Below are 21,220 nucleotides of genomic sequence, written 5' to 3' on the forward strand. Positions count from 1 at the left end.
CTTTTTTAGTTAGTTGGGGCTAACAGCTTAAATACCTCTTGTTTTGCTTGACCCTCATTGCTAATAAAAGAAAATTCTTCCAATTTAGTGGAGAACCATTGTCCACAAAGCAGATGACTAGTTCTCAGCATACTTGATTGCCTTCCAACTTCTGCCATGTGCTTCTTGGATGCCTTCCATGACTTTTTGTTTTTTAAAAAAAAGCTCAACTGTGCCTCAGTTCTCCATGTATGAAGTGGAAATATTATCTGGTTCCTATGACTGGTGGGTATCATCGAGGCTAAGCTGAAGAAAACATTCACAATTGTTTTTTGTGGTCTAACACCCTATAAAGAAGTAATGTTTACCTTTTCCACCAGAAATCAAAACACGGAAATGCACTTCTACCTCACCGTTTTTACACATTGAAATAATGACTGCACTTATAAACTGGAAAGAGCGAGGCATGTTATTTTTCACAGTGTAAGAAGTCCCAGCAGAGATGGCTTATTCACAGCGATTCTTAGCAACGTGAGCCATCTTTACAAATACAAATGAAGTCCCTCAGTAATCACTCCGCTTTCTTGTCTGAATAAGGGCTTGGGGAATCTGCCTCCCTGGGGAACTCTGGAGAAAGGGAGCATTAAGAGTAGCTAAGAGAAAAAGATCATCCCCCAGTGACACAAAAGTCACTGAGAAAATGCAGTGATGAAAACAACAGACAAGTCACTTAACTAATCTGGCAAGAAGATAAATAGCAAGATGCTATTTTGTGGCTCTGTGCTTCAGAGCCACAAAATAAAAAAGCTGGGTGACACAAGAGCTCTACAGAGTTTGTTTTCTTTTATTTTTTTTTTATTTATTCCCCTGCCCTGAGGCAGCAGAGGTTGGTGTCAAGAACAACATTCAATAAACATTTGTGTTTTTTTAGAATGGACTTTCAGTGATCAAGAATTTCCTTTATATAGGACACTTACTCTGTCCCATTAGTCATTACTTCACATATTCAAAGAGCAGCCTTAAGTTTCAACTTACTTTGAGCTCATGGAAAGATATCAGCATAAAGTAAAAAAAAAAAAAAAAAAAAATCAAGTTTCCCTAAGAAAAGCATAATATACAGCTTCCTGTAACTGGCTGCACTGTGAATGGAATATAATAGTTTGCCTCTTTCCGGCATCCATCAGGCTGCTAAAAAAAATTAAAGATGAAGTACACAAAAGCACAGAAATTGGTATTGTTTCTATTATGCTATTACTGGAGAAAAAAAATAGGACGCAGAAAACAAGATTTATCATGAAAAATTAAGAGTGAGGCATGCAAGGCATGCACGCAGGGCTGCATTTGCCTGCTCCTCTACAGTGCCAGCAGCTCAGCCAGCAGCCTGTTTTTCTGACGTCCAGCACTGCCCTCCAGCGCCCGTGGCCAGCCCCGCACGGGAGGCAGCAAGGGGGTAAAGGCTAAGTGGAGATTTAAGTTCGCAATGCCTGTAGAGAGAACAACAGAAGGTCCCTAAGAGATGGCAGCATGCTTTACACCCTCATCTCACTTTAATAACTGAATGCCAGATCAATTCTCTCTTCAACGCTGCTAAAGTCTTATGGAAAGATAGCAATGCAAAAATTTATAACATATGGAATAGCCTTTTATACACAGGATGAGAGCCATAGTCATACAGCTCTGCTAAGGTCTTATGTTCCTAAGTCATGCTTTCTCCCATAAGTCACCTGGAAAAGTTCTGAAGTGGTTCTGTAGCACTTCCCAGCAAACCACTGTGGGTGCTCTGCAGCCAGTGCCCTGTGCTTTTGGAGCACAAGCTGCTCTCCAGGACAAAAAAATATTGCTTTCCATAGCACTGCTGGGAACTCAAACTTAGTGAATGAAGTTTCATTTCTAAATTAACATTTCATTTCCATTTACAGTTTAATCTATACCAATCCCATCAAAATCTGCAAAGCCACTTTAGTAAGACCACAGTTCTGCCATCTGCCCTCCTCCATCTGGGCAGCCCTATCCTACAATGGATGCAGCCCTAGAGTAATAAGTGGCTGCTACCAGTTTCCAAAGACAAAACTGGAAACTGGGACTTGATTCCTCATTTTAAATACAACCATATCACCTTCTCACTAGGAAGAACAAGTGTGAAACCTTCAGGTTCCTGACTGACCTCCAGTGCTCTGACTCCAGATTGCACCCCCACACCTCTGCTGCAGCATCACTCTGCCAGTTTTTTTTTTCCAAGTCCTTAAGAAAATTTTCACTCCACTACTTAAAGCTATGTCAGCAAGCAATCTTTTCTTCTTTCTACAGCATTGCTCCTCTACTCTGTCACAAAAAATAAATTGATCCCAAGAGTTAAATTCCCTCAGAAACTCTCACCAGTTCAGCATCATTGAAAACAGGCACACCAAATAAACAAAACAGCTGGAAGAGAAAGCATGAGAGTGATTCAGAGCATAATGTGGAAAAAAGTTTCAGAAAGAAGACTCTAACTTTAGATGAAGAACAAATATTACTTTCCCCTTGTTCTTATCAGAGCAAAGAACCCAAGTTCAGTAATATCTCAAACTTGTTTATTAATTAGGAAATTAACAAAGTATGTGAACAACAGCTTTGACTCCATAGACTGCATTAAAACGAAGATGTGACCTTCGTGCTACTTGTGTTCTTCATTACAAAGCAAAAAATAAGGGATGAGAAGCTGCAACTTATGCACATTAAGTGTGTACCAGTATCTAGACCAGAACACTCGATGTTTTGAGTTCACAAAGACAAGTATAAAAATGCCCTGATATATATGTGTGTTGTCCAAATACAGCAGAACTTGACAGTCATGCTAGGAATGCTACACTGCAATTCACACAAGAAGCAAGCATCAGAGACTGGATTTGTCACTTTATTTTTCTTTAAGAAAAAAATTATTTCCTAACATTTTCTTGCTTGCTTCAGCCCACTCGGTACTGTAATAAAAAGAAAAACTCATTTTAAACTTTAAATGGTACCTTTTTGTTAAGGTTACAAACCCAGAACAAATTATCTGAAGAAGAATTTGAGACTTTGCTATTAAGGGTCTGCAGTGGAGTCACCCTGGAGACAGCAATGGTCGGTCTGTCACAGCTTTGTAAAACAATACCCTAATCCCCTGGACTTTAAACTAATTTTGGAAATTGCCCTGACATTTATAACACAGCACTTTGCCTCCACGTATCCATTTTCTGCTTCAGCCAGCATTAAATGCTTTCTGACTCTGTCACCCTAGCCGTTGTTTTATTTTGGTTTTGACTCCGTCTTTGGGAAACGTGACATTTAGAACAGAACAAGAAAGAGAAGAACTAAGTGCAGAACAATGAGGGCCTTTCCCTTCATGTGAAGGCAGCTCAGCTGGCATGGCAGTAGATGGACGAACAGATGTGAGCTCAAGGGAGGCTTCCGGCTATTGCTGAATCATTTCTTCCTTTGTTATCGCTACAGGGCTTCCTGTCAGCCACTCAATAGGGCATTCAGGACAACGCTAAAGAGCCAGATCCTATTCACTGAGGAGCCCCGATTAGCCACTTGATGTCAGGGGACCTTTCGGACCTAACACAGTAACATTGTACCAGAATAAAGGTTATCCACTACTAGAGGTGGAGGAGCAAAAGTAAACAGGAGCACACCCACGTACCACTTCTTTTATAGGCCTCAAACCTAAGACTTTACAGCATGGTTATCAAGATTTATTCTTCTCCTCCCTTTTCCCCTAGCAGATAAGGCAAAAGCATTCAACTGGATTTTTGTTCTTAGTTTAAGTGAAAAGATGATAAAAATGTAGGACCTTCAAATGAATGAATACACAATTTTTACTGAGTGTACAATGTATCAAAACCCCCACCACCACCCCCAGCATCCTCAAGGCAGCCTAGTCCCCCTCAGAAACCCACAGGGGAACAGCACACATTTCTCACAAGGCCTCTAACTTCTATTACTCCTGCCAGGGCTGCTAGTGACAGCTTACTCACCTTTCCCCTTTTACATCAAAAAAAGAAAATACCATTATCTCAAAAAGCAAACAAAAAAACAACAACAACAGAAAAGAGCTTCTGTAGCTAAAAGAAGTAAGAAGTAAAAGCAGCAGAATCAGATCCCATCCCTACAGTGGGTTTCTCCTGCAAAAATATTCCACTCTGGAGATTGGTAGTCCCAGACAACTACTGGAAAGTAACAAAGCTTGTTTTTTTTTATTATTATTATGTAAAGGGGAGAAAGAAAACACACAGAAATCATTCTTCAGAGAGCTCTTATCCTTAGTGGCAAGGACATGATAGCATGACAGATTAAGGCTCTAACAGATTTTTACTATTGATCAGGTACTTGCAAGATCAGCTATTATTTTATTAGGGAGGCTGCAAAGACACTGCCCAGAATCCTCCAATTGCCTTGTTGCACTGGGCTCAGATGCCTGCTCATCTTATCACCACCCAGTGATAAACCCTGCCAGGCTGTAGTAACTCTCCAGAGCTTACTGTGCTGCTTTAAAACGCCAGATGATGGCAAACAGAGCACACATTTCATTAAACTCTCCCTACCTGTTCCAAAGCACATGCCTTATTTCAGATGATGCAACCAGAGACAGAAGGCTCCATTCTCAATAACAACAAACTGATGCCTAGGAAAAGTTTCAATGATTTTTATGATCAAGTCTATGTAATAGTGAACTGAATAATAAAAAGCAAAAAAAAAAAAACATAGTAATTTCATAGAAAAGTTATGCACATGAATTCTGTTACGTAACACAAGAAACACTGCTTCTGAAAATGTATCTCAAGTCTCTACTCCATAGGAACCTTGACCCTTTCTCCCAAGCTTCTTCTGTATTCAAAGATCTAAAAATTTTTGTGTATTAATTACTACATGTTTTACATTAAATATTTTTGTTAGAACTTCAAAGAAAATAAGAAAGACCCCAAAATTCTCAGTAAATCTAACATCTCAAGTCAAAGATATAATAATTTAAGACTAGATTAGTTTTGCTATAAAGTTACATTGTTAGCCAGCACAGGTCTTATGTTATACAAGAAACTAGATGAAAGATATTACTTCCTTTGAAGATAAGTCAATATTTTAACATTAATTGCTATATATCCTACATCAGAGAAAGATTATTTCTTTAGGTTAATTTGTACTGTTTTATTACATAGAGTCACCATAAACTTCAAGGTTTAAAGTTTCATTACCCACCACTTAAGACAGCCTTATCTCTGCTTTTAAAGACACGAACACAACAAGCATACTGTATGTAAATACAGCTTCAACAAAAGCCTAATATAACCTCAAACATTACAGAAACATTTTATTCTATAGAGATAGTACAGACATCAGCATTTAAATATATTTCCTCTTTCTCATTTAAACTATGGAGTAATTAAAGTACATAAAAAAGATGAATTAAGTAAGCTTTCACATTTGAAGTATGAGTTTTTCCTCAGATGTTCCCAGCATTTGTTAAAGCTTCTAGCATAACTTTTACTTACTTAAGCTGTTAAGTTTCTTCATTTATGCAAGCTTCCAAAAAGCATTCACTTTGCTCAACAGCAAACAAGAAAGCCAACCAGCAGCAGAACACAAGAAGCTATCAACATGTTGTTAGCCAGGAACATGACTTTTTTTTCCTATATAAAAATCCACCAAGCAATACACTTATCAGTTCTATTACAGCATCAGCATAACTTCTTTCATCCTCTAAGCTACCCACATCTCCATCTAAGGATAGAGAACACAATAACAAACACACCTACATTAACAAACAAATACCTGTCAGAACCACTCACCCATAAAACTCCAAAACTCTCCAGGCTCCTCAGAGGCCCCTAACAGTACTTTTTTATAATAGCCTTTCATTTGTAATAATTTGCCACCTGCTCTCAATGAGGAATGCCAATGAGACACAGCTGAATTGATTTCTCTCACCTGTCCCTTTTCTTCTCATCAGGTAGGCTAAGATCTATATAAGTTGGTAAGCCTCACTGTTTACTTTTTTTTTTTCTTTTTGTTTAGAAGGGAGGAAAAGATACTATAACACAAGGTAGTTATTTTGCTTTTTTACTTTCTAGATGTTTTCTAGATGTTAGTTGGCTAGTACAAATATAGATAAATAAAATATACAGCACCTCTTTTGAATGTAATTAAGAAAAGTTGCTTTTATTGTTATAATATTCATTTATGGTCACGTTCATACTTTAAAGTGCTTTCATTTTAAAAGTAAAAAGTGTGATACCTTTAGTGTATCTTCTATCTTTGTTGAATGTTTCATCTTGTATTCTGTGTGCTTATTGTCTGTTAATGCTCAAAAATGTGAGTAAAACTAGAGCAGGTTACACTATACTGTTTTCTTCCTAATGATAGCTGCTATAGTAAGGAAAGCTGAAGTTTATACAAAAGTAGTATGAGTAGTTTATAGCCTGCTTTACTGAGGTAAGCAAGTACTTAGTATATGCAGTATTATGAACTTTTTCTAGGTTATAGTATTGCTTCTGCTGCTTGCCTGTGTTCATGACTCAAAGAGATAACTGACAGATACTACTGAAGTGAGTCAAGTATCTCAGGTGCTTTTAGTAAAGCAGGTGTTACTAGTCTGTATGACTGAACAAGCTTTCTCTGTGTCTGGTGCCAAAATAGTGACCTAGGTTATCATTAGTTCAGAGACATAGTAGAACACAAGGTCTTCTTTACCACAGAAAGATCCTATGTTATAGATTGAAAAAAGAAAGGATTTTTCTTCTTATAGGAACTAAGATAAGTGTCAGCTCACTACTTGCTTTATGGTTCTATCCTTTTCCCTGTTCTGCTTTCAGGTAAGGAAGATATTCTACCATTGAGATAGATTGGAAGGACAGAGATGTGAAGCTGTAGTTTAAGGGGTGGGGAAGGCCTATATGACAGGCATAGCATGTTCTTAACATTTCAGACGGTAATCTGTTTAAATACATATATTTATTATTTGTTCATCTCGGTTTATTTGAAGTTAGGCTTGTTGCTTAGGCTGAAGAACTTTTTGTGTTCATTGTGGTTGTATTATGTCATCTCTTTTTTTTTCCTTCCCATTTAAATGAACTTCTGTGAGAAACTGGTATTGTATTTCTCTTCTCCTCAGAACAAAATTTTAAAAATCTAGCATTATCAGAATAATTTTAAGTATAGTTATGGGTTCTGCTAGTCAGGAAACGTGTTTCACTGTGGTTTTGGGAATCAAATTTTGGGAGAACTTGTATAGCAAATAATGGTATCTAAAATGAGCGTACTTTTTCAAGGTTATACAACTTAAATGATGATAAATGATGCAATAATGATAAAACTAATGCATGCTAGTATTATTCCCACATATAGTATGGTAAAGTTTATGAAGAAGCCTCTGGAGGGAAACAATGTAGAATTCATAAGGTGAATACTATGATTCCCATGTTAGTCTAACTTGTTTTCAGGTACAGTAAGCACTGATCTGCTTTCTGAAGCTGTCTTTCTTCTGTAATCTTCTTTCCATTTTTCTTCAAGCCTCCTTCAAAACTCTGTGCAATTTCACATCCAGTTAAAATCTTACAGGAAGAAAAATACACAGCAAGCCTGAGCAGTCCTAAAACCCCAGTTTTAACTTCTTCATAGGAAAGCTCCATGTGAAGCATTGAACTGGCAAATTTCTAAGGTCTATGTCTAGCTCCTGACAAAGAAACTGCATACAATAGCATTTACTCTTCCTTGATTATTAGGAGAACAGACATTGATTACTTTAGTCTCACTAGCAACAGAAGCACGAAATATAGTTTTGCTCTGACAGATTCCTCATGTTCTGATCTCAGCTAACCTCTTCTCCAACAAATATGAAGAGAAGTCCTGAGGAAATGTCAACATCACTTATAGTTGTGTGGAGTCTGATTCTGCAATTGAATGGACTGTTGTTTCTTCATGTAGAACTTTGTGGAGGCTTGCTCGTGTCAGTGTACTCTGGCACACAATTTGTTGTTAAGTTAGGGAAGAATCACAGTATGATTTATTAAGAACAAATCTTGCATTGAATGGTTTTCAGGTTTCTTTTCTAGACAGCATTCTGGGACTAGACAAGCATGTTTAGAGACATTTAGTATCTTCTCTGTATGAAGTTTAATCAGCTAATAATTCAGAAGTAGAATTGATCACTGTTATCTCTTGCAGGTGCTACAGCATGCTTACTGGGTCTGACTGTTATATATCACATTTTTACCAGCTGCTAAACATGCAACTGTAAGTTGAACTATTTTGGAAGTTTTTTGATAGTAGTAGAGGGTTGTTTAATTTCTATGGTTGCCTACCACAACATTTCTTTTCAATAACTCTTATTTTGCTATTTTTACTAGTATTGCCTGTTTTCTTGCATCAACTAAACCTTGCTGGGTTTCTAGTATAGATAATGAAGTCCAGAGTGTGGTCTCTGTATACAAAGTGATAAGCAGCCCTTACAGCATCCTGTCACTTAAGCAGAGAGCTCAGATTCTAAGAAAATCTACTGTAGAGTAGGGGAAAAAAAGGAAGACAATGCAGAATAAAGCAAATGAATTTTTAAAAGCATGAAGAGATCATCTGCTTCCCATTTTGTATGTAATTGTACTTTGTATCATTCCTCAAAAAACAATTAGGAGAAGAGAATGCAGGCTGTTGCTAGCAGAGGCTGTTCACAACTTGCATTTATGTCAGTAGAGCTCTGAACACAGTAGTTGATGGACAACAGCTGAATTCAAGTTTGAGTCCCCAGTACATGTCAGCTGGGTTCTTCTTATGAAACCAAAGCAAATGCATGTGAGTTGGAATAACTAAGCTGAATGGTAGAATGAAAGTAAAAAATATAGTTTTGAAATGCAAATCTCTTCGGCTTTTGTTTTGAAGTGGTATGGCAATTAGCAAACCAGCGTCTAACTGAAGGCAATTGTTTATTATTGTAGTAGTTCTTCAGTAGAATATTGATAGTTATTATTTTAATATCCCTATGGAAGGGGAAGGATGGGAGTTCGGGGGCTTATTTGGGCCTGGAGGTAAGGGAAACGAGGCACAGTCATGAGGAGAGGAAGGGAAGAGCCGTCCTTTCCGAAAAAGCCCGTGCCGGAGGCGGCCGTCTCCCGGGGAAGGTCTCGAATCGCGCTCCTCCCGCCTGCGGGGCTTTTCCGCAGTGGCCACCAGGTGGCGCCGTTGTGCCGCGCCGACTCCAATCCGGGAGCAGCCGAGCTGGAGAGGGGCGCGGCACAACACAGCCGGCACCGCTGCCTGCGGCTGGGCGGGGGGGGGGCACCCGCGGGGAAGTTTGGCTCTAAATCCAGAGGTAAAATTCAGTCACGCCTTTCACCTGAAGTTCTTCGACTTAGTGCTGAGGGTGGCTGAGTCTGGCTGCTGCCTGCTGCGCTGGTTGCCAAACGCTCACTGCGTCACTAATGGCAAAGACGCAGGACTGACGTTGCGGAGGAGACACTGTGTGTGGCCAAAGAGTCTGAGGGGGGTCAGGAGCGTCAGGCTTTGTGAGCGCTCCCGTGTGGGACGGGGATTGCTCTTGCAGATATCTGTGCTGGCAGGTTATAACCCGCTTGCTACAAGTTGTTGCTGTACCAGACTTAGGAAAGCTTTCCTCAGCAACAGCTCTCCGTGTGCGTCGTCTTTGGAGGACACAATGAGACACCGAGGCTTCTTTCTGTCACACAAGGATGAGCCAAAACTGCAATTGAAAACTTTCTTGAACTTTACTGAAAGACCAAAAAAACCTTAAAACACTCTGCTTTTCTAAAGTATTTATGATCCCAACCTTTTGCTTTTAATTTTCCTCTACCATCACCAGAGTGGTTTTAGATCACAGATATTCATAACATTGATAATTTTGTAGGTAGAAATTCATCTTTTCTTCAGTTTATACCTGAACAGATGCATGTGAAGCTGAAATGCTGGATTTGGTCATGAGTAAATGGAGCTTTCTGTCTTCTAGGACACATTCCTGGTTGCATAAGAGTTATTTAAATGACATAATCTTGTTTTATGAATCCTGCAAAGCAAGCATATGACTGAGAGGGATCATCTGGCTCATAACAGTTCATTTCCTAGTGGCTGTGCTCCAGTCTGGAGAGATGAGCTTTAGCTTTCCTATTCATGTGCAAGGAGGGAGGTTTCATCTTTAAAGCATTAGTGTAACTTGCTGCTTTGTTGTTATGCCAGAAAGCTTCACAAGCACAGCGAAGCCCTGGCTCTGCTGTGCCTTCCTGTCCTTCTGAACATGTCATGGAGAAATTTGAGTGATTTGTGCTAGGTTTATGCCTAATGTGAGATGAGTTCTTAGAGTAACGCATTCAGATCAGGTAATACAAAATGGCCTCAAATGTTCCTGTTCTTGTAGGACTCACCTAGGCAAATTGACCTTTCAGTTAAGACATGAAGAGTTGTGCTAACATTAGTTTCTTAAGGCTTGCCCTAAAAGAATGACCATTTTAAAATATATCAGGTGTGACAAGATTTTTGCTGTTTCTTTAAAACTTTTGAGAGTCCACAATCCAGAGATTACTACTAAAAAGTCTTATAGCAAAAAATAAAGAGCTTTTGATTGCTCTATTTCATAAATTCTGACTAATTTAAGAACAATCTGTTATTATTCTGTAAGAATAAGACTTATAAAGTGATATAAATATCTCAGTATTATATTCTTGTAGGAGTAATATTTTCACCTGTGCAAATCTATTTCCTAATAGGGAATTAGAGAGATATGGGGCATATACCTATTATTATCTTGCATTAAGGTTAGAAATAAGAAGCCTGTTTTAGGAGCCTGATTGTTGAAGAGGAAGCATACCATGCTTGATGCCCCATCAGGCAAAGAGTACTTCATCATCAAATTGTATTTATGTAAAAGGGTGAAGTAGATTACAAATTCTCCTGGATCAAATTTAAAGTGAACAAAGGAGTTTAGACTGTACTGTGAAGTAGATTTTCCAAATTTCCTTGTTCTAGGTATTGGAAGATGATGCACTTTTACAATTAATATTTTATACAGTCCTGTGTATTATGTTCACAAAAGTGTAGCCATCAAGACTGAATAGAATGGTAGTTCTGTACTTTCTTGTGTTTGGGTAAAGGCAGTCTTGAACTGAGAAACTGTAGTTAATACGTAAGGTTTTTTCTTAACAGGAGTTGTTTTCAAAAATGAATCCTATATTAGATTGCATTGGAGTGTTTCTTTTTTTTTTTTTTTTTACCTCCTGATCATAAGTAAATTACTATAAGGGAAGGTAACTCTGTACCTGTTTGAATGTACCAACAAAAAATTTGGTCCTATAATGTGGTGTCCTTAGATGCCTTCCTGATGCCACAAGCTGGGTGAGTTTTAAACTGGAGAAAGTTCATCAAGAATCTGGATGTTGAGCAGCATCATGAAATTACTCTTGATCTGCTCAACAAATTTAGAAGGTACTCTCTGCTCTTAGGTGTAGCAGGTCTATTGGCCTTTTTATACCCAGCATGCAGACACTGTACATCAAGAATGTTGAAATAATTTTTGGCTGGGAGTGTTTTTTCTAGCACAAGTTCTTGCCAGAAGGCATGTACTTCCTGGTATAGCCACCTTCTCCCTGATCTGAAATTTGAGCTTCAAGTGAGTCTGAGAAGGAAATTAACTGAAGTATCATGCTGATCTAACTAGACTGTTTGGAGGACCACCAAGATCTAAAAAGTATTGCTTTTCTTCTTGACAAATTTGAAGGTGGACACAAACATTACTGCTAAGCTCTGCAGGACCCAAACCAGCCAAATTCCAACTCTATCATCCTGAGCTGAATTTTGCATTCAAGATCTGGAAAGCTGTGTAGTTCAGCTGTGTGGGATAGGTTAATGCCCCCTTCTGGAAAAACTGCAAGTGCTGTCATAGCCAAGTAAGTGACTGTGAATGTCAGCTCAGTCCAGCTGAATTTCGTAGCTCTGTTCAGTGCTGTCTGTGCCACTGTTTAGGTGGTGTTTTTGCAAAGCTGTAAGGTACTTGTATGCCAGTCTACCCAGTTTTTCATTATTCTTCACAATGAAGAGGTATAACTATAATATATATAAATACTGAGTCAAATAAGCATCATGTTCAGAGTGTTAGAAGTAATTGTAGTCAAGTAATGATAATTTTTCTCCCTGGGTAGAGTTTCCAAATCATTTTTGTAAATATCTTGCATTACTGAAGAGATAAAGGTGTGCAAGGAATATGCATTTGTGGACTCCTGAACCTTTTGGATAGATGAAGGATTTAGACATATTTCCAGACATTATTAACAACTTGGCCTTAGTGGGCATAGGATTCTGCACACATTGAATGCCTGTATTTCTTCTCATTTTTGCTGTGCTATCATCTCCTATCACATTAGGGACTGATTGCTCTCTTCTGCCTATACTCTCAGACGAGGAGAATACCTTGATTACCAGTAAGTTCTGTAGTTCTTGAAATATCTTCTGTACAATTTCTTAAAAAGAAATTGCATGGTCTTTGTGACTTTGGAAAGTTTGGTTCCTTTCTTGTAGAATGAAGATATGGAAAATGCTGCCGTGCCTTTTGGTTCTGATTTACCATTTGTACAAATAGTTAAGCTAATGGTGAAATCCAGTAAGCACATGCTTGAAGCATATTCCTGGTGTTGTATAATAAGATGTAAAAGTACAATCTGTGCCACTATAGATTTCTTTTGCTGTGTGAATTGCTAATGAGGTGAGCTCCACTGTTGGAAATTGAACACTAAGTGATAGGAAATCTTTTACTTCACTTTCTAACTGGAATTACTGTTCACCTAAAAGTAAAGGAAGATATGAGAACTCAATCTCTTTAGGAAAAAAAGTGCAGTTGACATGACTGTAATGAGGTCATGAGTTGCAGAGAAGGAGCTCTGAAATGAGAAAATTGGACTTAACTGCTGAAAATGATGAGGAAATTGTCCCTGTGATGAGAATGTTTTCTTCAAGTCCTAGAAGCTTTCTTCTTCAAACAGTAGAACACCTTCTGGTCAGTAGTTGATTAGGCATTGCAGACCAGTTTAATCAATAGAGAGTAAACCTTGGCTATTCTTTCATTTCTGGTCTTCTACATATTCTGATCTTCTGATAGCTAGCAGAACACAGATGTGTGATGACAGCCTAGACTGCATACTGCAGAAATATTTGCTCTATATGTACCTGTGGCAGTGACCTATGTCTAGAAAATCTATGTACTAATTTTAAGAGAGCTGTTTTGTACTGTTTTTGATAGAAAAATTATCTTAAATGCTTGTTGAAAATTTGGTTTAATTCCTCTAGATTTTTATTAATACACTAAATGTGGTACTCTAAGTCTCACTTGTTAAGCATGAAATGAATCTTAAAAAAAAAAAAGGCAAAATATAAGCCATTTTCCTACATTTGCTTGAGATAGTGAAGAGAAATTATGTAAATGGCTCTTACTGTATTGTGCTCACTTCTGTTACACGCTGTAAAACCAAATATGATTCTCATCAGAATGGCAAATAATTTTGCTTTTGCAGTGTTAATGACTGCAAGCTAGAGATTTGGGGAGGAGAGAAATAGAGATTTGGAGAGAAAAAGTAATATGAAAAAATAATCTGAATGGTTGATCAAGGACTGGTGCTCCTGATTGTCAGCCTGTATCTCAAAAGGAGCGTGAGCTAGCAGATGAACACTTTTAAGATTTAAAACTATTGTCTGTCATCTTTTGTATTCTCAGTTGGGGCATTTTCATTCTTGTTGGTCTATGATTGGTGTGTATTCTTTATACTGTTTATAATAGCTTTTCGTTTTGAGTTTCTAAAAATTCATATGCTTGTAGCTGGTGTTGGCCAGAGAAACTAGACCACTTTCATGTCTTTACGATGTTTATAACTGAGAATCATCAGGATTTTCCATGTTCCATCTTTGTAGTTCTGCTTCATTATAATGAAATAAGCATGCCATAGTTGCTACTGCAAAACCATTGTCTAACCTTCTCTTTAAAATAATTATCTCATTAGAAGCAGAACTAAATGTTCGTTATGTAGCTGCAAGAAATAGTGATTGCTTTACCCTGTGACTGTACACTGTAATCAAAAACCAGTACAGCATGAAGTTGAAACTTCAGAGTTAGAACCCTATACAGAATAAGAAAGCAACAGGAAATGCTGTTTGAAATTGTTAAAAAATGTTGGAAATTCTGCTGTAGGTGTGACCTACATGGCCAACACTGTTACATATCAAGTTACCCAAACCCACAAGCAAATCAAAGAAAAGTTGCTAAAGATAATTTATAAATCTTTTTCTTTTTTTCCTGAAGGAAAGAAAAAAATCAGCTTTTTTTGAAATTCATGTAGGTTAAGGGAGTGCCTCTGAGCATTAAAGCTGGCCTTCAAATTTAAATCTAAGCTATCTTTCAAAGGTGATGCTTCATTGTTCAAAAATGCACTTTCAAGTGATTTCTGTGGTGTAATGACTAAAGCCTGGCATCATCAAGCCAGGATGAGCACAACGCATTTAGAGTAGGGTAAACTCAATCATGATGATCTGGATAGTAAATTGACTGCAATTTTCAATAATTAGGCTATCGTGATTACAAACAGTTACTAATACAGTGGTTCAGAGTTCCTTTTACAATGTTTGAAATGCATGCACACTTGGGGACTGGAGGGAACAGGTCCCCATGAGAAAATGTCTAATGTTCAGGATAAGTTCAATGGAAAATGTTTCAGTATCTGTAGTCACAGATTAAAACTTTTTAAATGGTTGTAGTAATGGAGTGGCAACTAAAAATACAAATGAAAGATGAGGTAGTTTGTGAAAACTGATAAGGAGGAAGAATGTACTAAAATTCAGTCAAAATTTCTTAAACTGAAAGCATACTGAAAAATTCGAGACTAGCAATGTACATGCAGAATGATTTGGCTTTAATTTGTAGATGTCTTTAAAAAAAAAAAGTGTCTAGCAAGAGTTTACTGCAAGGAAACTTACTATTATTTTCTTACCTTTACCTTTAGCTGCAAGTGGCTATTACAGATCTGCTTTTCTTTGTGCCTACCTGAACACCAGGTCTCACTGCTGATGTTATTTTTTATTCTAAAACGTGAGAGAAAAGTGCAGGGAACTGTTCTTGTGTATGGAGGGTACCTCTTAGGAATATTTGTCAGTATGATACTTGCTATTCAGTCTGTATTTAGGCTTATCAGAAGTAGGAAAAAGGAGGGGATACTTTGACCTTTTTATAGAAAACTCACTATGTGTAAGATTTAAGATATCCTCATTCTTGTTTTTCTCTCACAATTGTAAAGCTGTATTTGAATCCAAACAGGAACCATAATCCATTATTGCAAGTCTCATTTATAAGTCCTTTATATTTTGGAAAGTAAGAGTAAACTTATTTGCAAAATTGAAAAGTTTCTATGACTTTCAGTAGTTTCACAAAGCACCAGAATTGAAGAAATCTTGCATTGAACAGTAAGCTGTCAGTCATTCTGCTCCAGAACAAGGTAAGAAACCTCCTGATAACTTTGGATGTTATGAATAATACAATAGGTCATTGAATTAGGCGGTGTCATGGGGTAAGGTAGCCTTGCCTCAGAATAAGCCATTTTTTCTGCACTGTTTCAGTATTACTTCAGTTGTATGCTCACTCAATCTAGAATATCTAGTGTTATGATCAGAGGCATAGTATTCACTCAATTAACTGCTTTCTCCCTCTTGGATGATAGCTAACTCGCTGCAAATTCGGAGGTCAATTCTGCATTTCAGAGGTCAAGGCTTTGTGCATATATCTGAGTGTGAATCTTACCCTTCTCTGGTTACTTCTTTATTCACTTTTCCCTTTCCTTCTCAGGAAGTGCTTATGCTACTGGAATAAATATTCTGTAAAAGCAGTCACATAGAAGCTTGTGACCACTTTGAAGTCAATTTCAAAATAGTTCTTGAACACTTTTTTCCTATCCAGTGTAGTATTCCATATATTTTCATAGGCAAAACCAGACCTGCTTCAATTTCATCCAAAAGGAAAGCTACCAGATTCTAGGGGATAGTTCATAACTAAAATATTTGAGTAAGTTTTCCAAAGGAGTATGAAGTCAATAGTTTTTGTGATATGATAAACCCCCTGCTCTACAATAATTTGAACAGTTGTCTCTTCACATCTTACTTTCAATTTCCATGGGAAAAGATCAAAGGAGGAAGAAAGGCCATGTCCAACCTGGGAAGCACGATGTGTTTCTCTCAAAACATTTGTGAAGGGAAGGGCAGCACTGTCCTGGTAGAAGACTGCCAGTGTTGTTTGGCTTGGAAGGAACCTCAGAAGCTCCCTAACCCAATCTGTGACTCCAAGTAAGCTCAACTGTGAGTTCTGAGTTGATTAGCCAGAACTTGACCCCCTTTGATCTTGAAAAAGAATGGACACCATGCCATATCTCTAGGAGACCTATTTCACTGTTTGGTTATCTTCATGATGGAAAAGGTTTTCCTACTGTTGAGTCAAACCTCTTCTGCCTTAAGACTGTCTCTTGACTTGCTGTGTCTCTGATATAAAGAGATACAGAGCAGGTCAAGAGATTACTGGATATTATTTCAAAATGATGAAAAATATTTAGGCATTTCATTCAGTCACTTCACTTGGTAGGTGCTGGCTGTTACTGGGTGACCTCCCTACCTCAAGCTCATCTCTACACTGAACTGAAATGTTCCCATCATCTCCAAACAGGGCATTTGCTCTGGCCTCTTGACTATCTCTGTGGCCTGTTCTTGCAACTATGTTGGCTGCTGGAGATGGGCTTTTTCCCTGACTGAACCTGTTGTAGAAGAAAAACTACAACTCAGTAATGGGATTTATTCTCTTTGAGCTCCTGTGAGAATGCAACTGTGCAATTCCATGTGTGGTTTAACTTCTCAGCTATGCTGTTTGTCAAGCGAAGAGCCGGATGCCTTTGGGTGAGATGGTTAACGGAGCATGGAGAGCTGTGGTGGATTTTTGTCTGAGAGGAGCTGGTGTGAGTGAGACAATACCATCTGGGGGTCTTCAGGGGGGAGATAAAGAAAACATACCTGCTCTGAACTGCTGTGTCTGTAGGGTCTAAAGAACAGCACTGAGCTCTGGAGAAATTCCAGCTGAAGGTGCACCCATGACTCCAGCCTGAGCACTTGTGACAGGGTCAGGAGGCAGGTGAGTCCTGCAGAGGCTTTGCTGCCAGGGAGAGCAGCTGTGTGACAGGGCTGCTAGTGGGAGTTCAGCTGGAAATACACCCCGGGTCATAAAATGGCCACTCCTCGCCGGACGGGGCTGCTGCAGTGCCGCGTTACCAAGTTCTAAACACAGCTTTGTTTTTCCGGCTTGGCTCTCAATCAGTAGTAATCCTCGGTAACTACTCATGTCGTCTTCTGTGATCTATTACGCGCTCTCCTGCGCCCTGCCGCCGCTCCATTCCTTGTCGCAGCTCGACCCTCACAAGCGCTCCAGCCCAGCAGCAGACCTACGCCACGCACCCTCCTCACCGCTCTCCCTCCCGGGCCCGGCCGTAGCGCTCGGGACGGAGCCCGGCTGAGAGGCAGATTGGGGCGTGCCCCTTTCGGCAGCGCCTCTGCGGCGCGGGCGCTGCCCGGCAGGTGGCGCTGTAGCCGCCTGCGCCGCTCTCGGCTCCTCTCGGAGCTGCGCTGCGAGGAGCCCCCGCGTGTCCGCCATATTGGTGCCCGCGCCGCAGCCGCTGCGCCTTGTTCCTCCATCTCCTCCCGGCGCGGCCCAGCGAAGCCCGACGGGGGAGGGGACGTCGGCGCCGCCGGGCGGGAAGCGGGGGCGAGGAGACCGCGCGCAGCCGGGAGGAGACGGAAACGAGCGGGGCCCGCGTCCCTCCGCGCCCGCCCCTTGCGCCACCCGCCATGGCGAGGAGGCCCGGCGGCTCCTGAGCGCGGCGCGCACGCACAGAGCGAGCCGAGCCCCGGCCCGGCCGCCATCAGCGGAGAGAAGCCGCCCGGCTCCCGCCTCGGCCGCGACATGGAGGCCGTGAAGGCCTTTAACAGCGAGGTGCGTGCCCCCTCCCGCGCCTTCCCCCGGGGTCGGGGAGCGGGCGGGGCCCTGGGGCCCGGCGCCTTCCCTGCCCCCTCCCGCTGCGCGCGCCTCGCCGCGGGGAGGGGGCGGAACCGGGGGGGCCGCAGCCGGGCAGCCCCGGCCGGCGGGAGCGGGGAGCGGCCTCCCCTGGGAAGGTCACCGGGGTGCGGCGGGGGCCGCTGTCATCAGGACGGGGGGGGGGCGGCGGGAGAAGCTCCCCCAGCCCGGGCGGCTTCCACCGAAGGGCTGCGGGAGACGGCGCGAGGAGGGCGGTGGGGGAGGCTGGGGGCACAGGGCCTTTTTCGTGCTCCTGGCTGGCGGGGAGAGCGGTGCCCGGCCAACTTCGCGCGAAGGGCTGGAGGAGAGCGGGGCATTTCCTGGCTAGGTCTGCCCCATTCTCCGAGCCGCTCGCCTTTTCCGGCACCCCTTCCACCTTTCTTGTTTAATCGTCTGCCCGCCAGCGTACATCTCAGCACCTCCCGGAGCTGCTTTTTGAATCGGGGGGTGGGAATATGAGGGCCTGGAGGCTCACCTCCTTGACCGAAAATAGCTTATTTAGAGAGGTCAGAATGAAAGCAGACATTCCATACGTGTTATATGGAAACCACACTAAAAACTCTGTTGAGAATGATACAGAAGATTTACAAACACTGTTCACAAAGATCAGTTATTGATGGGATACATAGCTTCTTTCTTCCTTCCTGTTTTGGTGTTTTTTTTTTTGTTTGTTTGTTTTGTTTTTTGCACCAGCACTTCATCTTATTTCAAGATAGTTCTTAGGATAGCTCTGCTTTGTTCCTCTTCATTGCAAGAGTTTATATTTGAGAGCTCAGGTGAGAATAAGGAAAATAAATACCCATAAATACCCATTTTCTCCATGGGAAGTTCTGTGCCTTAGAAAACTTGACTTTTATTAAATGTAGAGAGCATCAGCTCTGATTGCAATGCGTACTTCTGTAGTCTGCTTGGAGTTGGAGCTACGAGTTTCTCTCCAACGTAGAAGTGGCAAGGTTTTAATAATTTAAAAGTAGTACATTTCTTTTTTTTATTAAATGGCAATTTTACTTTTTTAGTGGAACATTGTGCTAACCATGATGTATCTACAAGCCAAAATACAATTTTAGAAGTGTTTTTTAAGTGGTGCTTCTTCAGAACTCAGTAGGAGCTGACTTGCCATAAATGATGTACAATTCTAAGCTTTGCGTGTAACACAATTAGAATTCTCAAGTGGAAAAATCAGGTTGTAAGCAGAAAAAGAAAATACTAGAAACATTTCTGTTCTACTTTTTACTTTGCTTATGTACCATATTCTTAAGTAGGGAAAAGGATGAGTCTGATCGCAACAACAGAAGAACATAAGCAGTTTATAACAGTTTTTCTTGTGTATACCCTCTAGCATGAGCAATAGTTTTTGCTGGTGTATTCAGAAACAACTTCTGAATGACTTGCTGAGCACGCAGGTATAAATACTGTCAAAATAAGAGATGAACTCTGGAGACTTAGGGTGAGGAAGAGGAAAGCTTCAGAGTGTGCTCATCTTTTAAATGCTTGAGAAAGACTAGAGTTTGCATTCTTGGAAAAAAAGATGCAGAAGTGTTAGTTGACAGCATCTATGAATAGATTTGCTTTTATGACTTCTTTCTGGTTTGGTTTAACGTCTGTCACTGTATTTGAATGCTGGTCTACACTGATAGGAAAGTTTTGAAGATGCTGTAACTAAACCCCTCACCCTGGAAGTAAGTGATACACAACTTGCTGTGTTTGTGAAGTCCTGAGTATAGTTGCTAGATACTCTAGCACCTCCGTATCCACTGCAGTAGTTGATCTTAACTTAATTTTCTATAGTTATTTCTGGTCTAACTGACCTATATGTACTCAGCATTTTAGAAATGTGAAATGACTGGTAAATACTTTAAATAGCTGAAGTGGAAATGTCCATAGCTTATCGTCTATGCTATACCTGAATACTTTTGAGTAAGTTACAAAATATTTGTACTTTGCTTCCAAAATTCCTTTTTCTTTTGGTTTATATTATGCTCAAAGATAAAGTTATACTCCAGACATGAACGTTGGAGTTTTTTCTTCTGGAGATGTTTGCCTTAAAATAGATGTAAATTAAATTTAGCATCAGATTCAGTAGACTAAACTCATAGAAGAAAAACTTTAACAATGCTTTCTCTAATGCAGCTTGCATTCAATTAACAATTTTACAATAGTTTATGCAGTTTATCTAACTTACTGATGAAATCTCAATGACACATTAGAAAGAACGTTCCAAATACATTCGAACACTTAAATATGCAGACTGGGTACTTCTATTGTTTGTGCTTTTTTTTTTTTTTCTTAGGGAAGGAGTTGTATTTGAATTCTGCAGTGAAACTAAAATGAAAGCAGCTGTCCACCTAGGTAGTGTAAATTACTCAAAATGTTTGTGTAAACTGAAAGAAGATCTCATAGCTGTCCTATAGGAGAGTCACAATGGAAGTGATTAACATAGGTCATTAATTTGATTAGAAAGAAATATCTCAAGTTTCCTCTTGTACTCGGAGTACTGGATGTAATGCCTGCCACTGCTGAAAGTTGTTCCGTGTTGTGTTGATACTTGGCATTGTCAGTGCTGTACCTCACTGTGAATGTAAAATTAAGTATAACATCCCATCTCTGGAGGGTTCAGGGTCAGGTTGGATGGGACAGCTTGATCTACTGAGTGGCAACCCTGCACGTGGCATTACACATTTTCATGTAGTGGTTGATATTTTACTTTTGATTAAAAAGCTTAGCAATTAAACAGAAAGATAAAAAATATTTCACAGCTGACTTTGTACGCTGTTAATTGTCATTGTTGCACTGCATGGCTTATCATTTGCTATAGTTGACATCCTTGAAGGTTAGCTAATGCAGAATCATTTTCCTCCAGGTCTCACTTCAGATCCTGAGCTTTTTCTCAAAAGCACAACGTCAAAGTCAAGTCTTGACAGAAGAAAATTATTTAAAATTCTTTACACATTCCATACAATGTATTTTGTTAGAAGGAATTTGAATGGACTAGAGACAAGCATAAATACTGTCAAGTTCCAGCAGTGGGATGATAGTGGTTTAGTTGCAAACTTAAGTAACTAAAATACAGTATTTGTTGTATAGCTGTCTAAAAGCGAAAAGCTTTTATGGAATAGTATCAGCTTAGATGCTTATTTCTCTTAAAACTGC

General features: G+C 40.0%; 2 protein-coding genes and 1 long non-coding RNA gene across 8 annotated transcripts in view; 2 read left to right on the forward strand and 1 right to left on the reverse strand.

The window, feature by feature from the left end:
• Positions 1–17,961, reverse strand: part of LOC149919015 (uncharacterized) — a 62,667-nt gene extending 44,706 nt beyond the window's left edge. Inside the window, exon 1 of the mRNA XM_090135642.1 lies at positions 17,017–17,961. Coding sequence (XP_089991768.1) covers positions 17,338–17,961 — 624 coding nt within the window. The 3' untranslated portion in view covers positions 17,017–17,337. The remainder of the gene's footprint in view (positions 1–17,016) is intronic.
• LOC149919016 (uncharacterized) lies at positions 5,793–9,144 on the forward strand. Of its 2 annotated transcripts, XR_016464312.1 has the most exons (4): positions 5,793–6,037; positions 6,740–6,806; positions 8,158–8,226; positions 8,385–9,144. It is a non-coding gene; the product is annotated as an uncharacterized LOC149919016 (long non-coding RNA). The 2 variants fall into 2 exon arrangements; XR_016464313.1 differs by lacking the exon at positions 6,740–6,806 and having other exon boundaries at positions 6,012–6,037.
• The window catches only part of SCAF8 (SR-related CTD associated factor 8), a 145,204-nt gene continuing 141,838 nt past the window's right edge, over positions 17,855–21,220 (forward strand). For 4 of the 5 annotated variants that reach the window (XM_090135633.1, XM_031611765.2, XM_090135634.1 and 1 more), the window contains exon 1: positions 17,855–17,989. In XM_090135633.1, coding sequence (XP_089991759.1) covers positions 17,960–17,989 — 30 coding nt within the window. In that variant the 5' untranslated portion in view covers positions 17,855–17,959. Of the gene's footprint in view, positions 17,990–18,221; positions 18,847–21,220 lie in introns of those variants that run through there. The other variant, XM_090135636.1, reaches the window with a different exon arrangement.

Source organism: Phasianus colchicus, chromosome 2 (genome assembly GCF_987193195.1).
Source record: "Phasianus colchicus chromosome 2, bPhaCol1.hap1.1, whole genome shotgun sequence".
NCBI lineage: Eukaryota > Metazoa > Chordata > Aves > Galliformes > Phasianidae > Phasianus > Phasianus colchicus.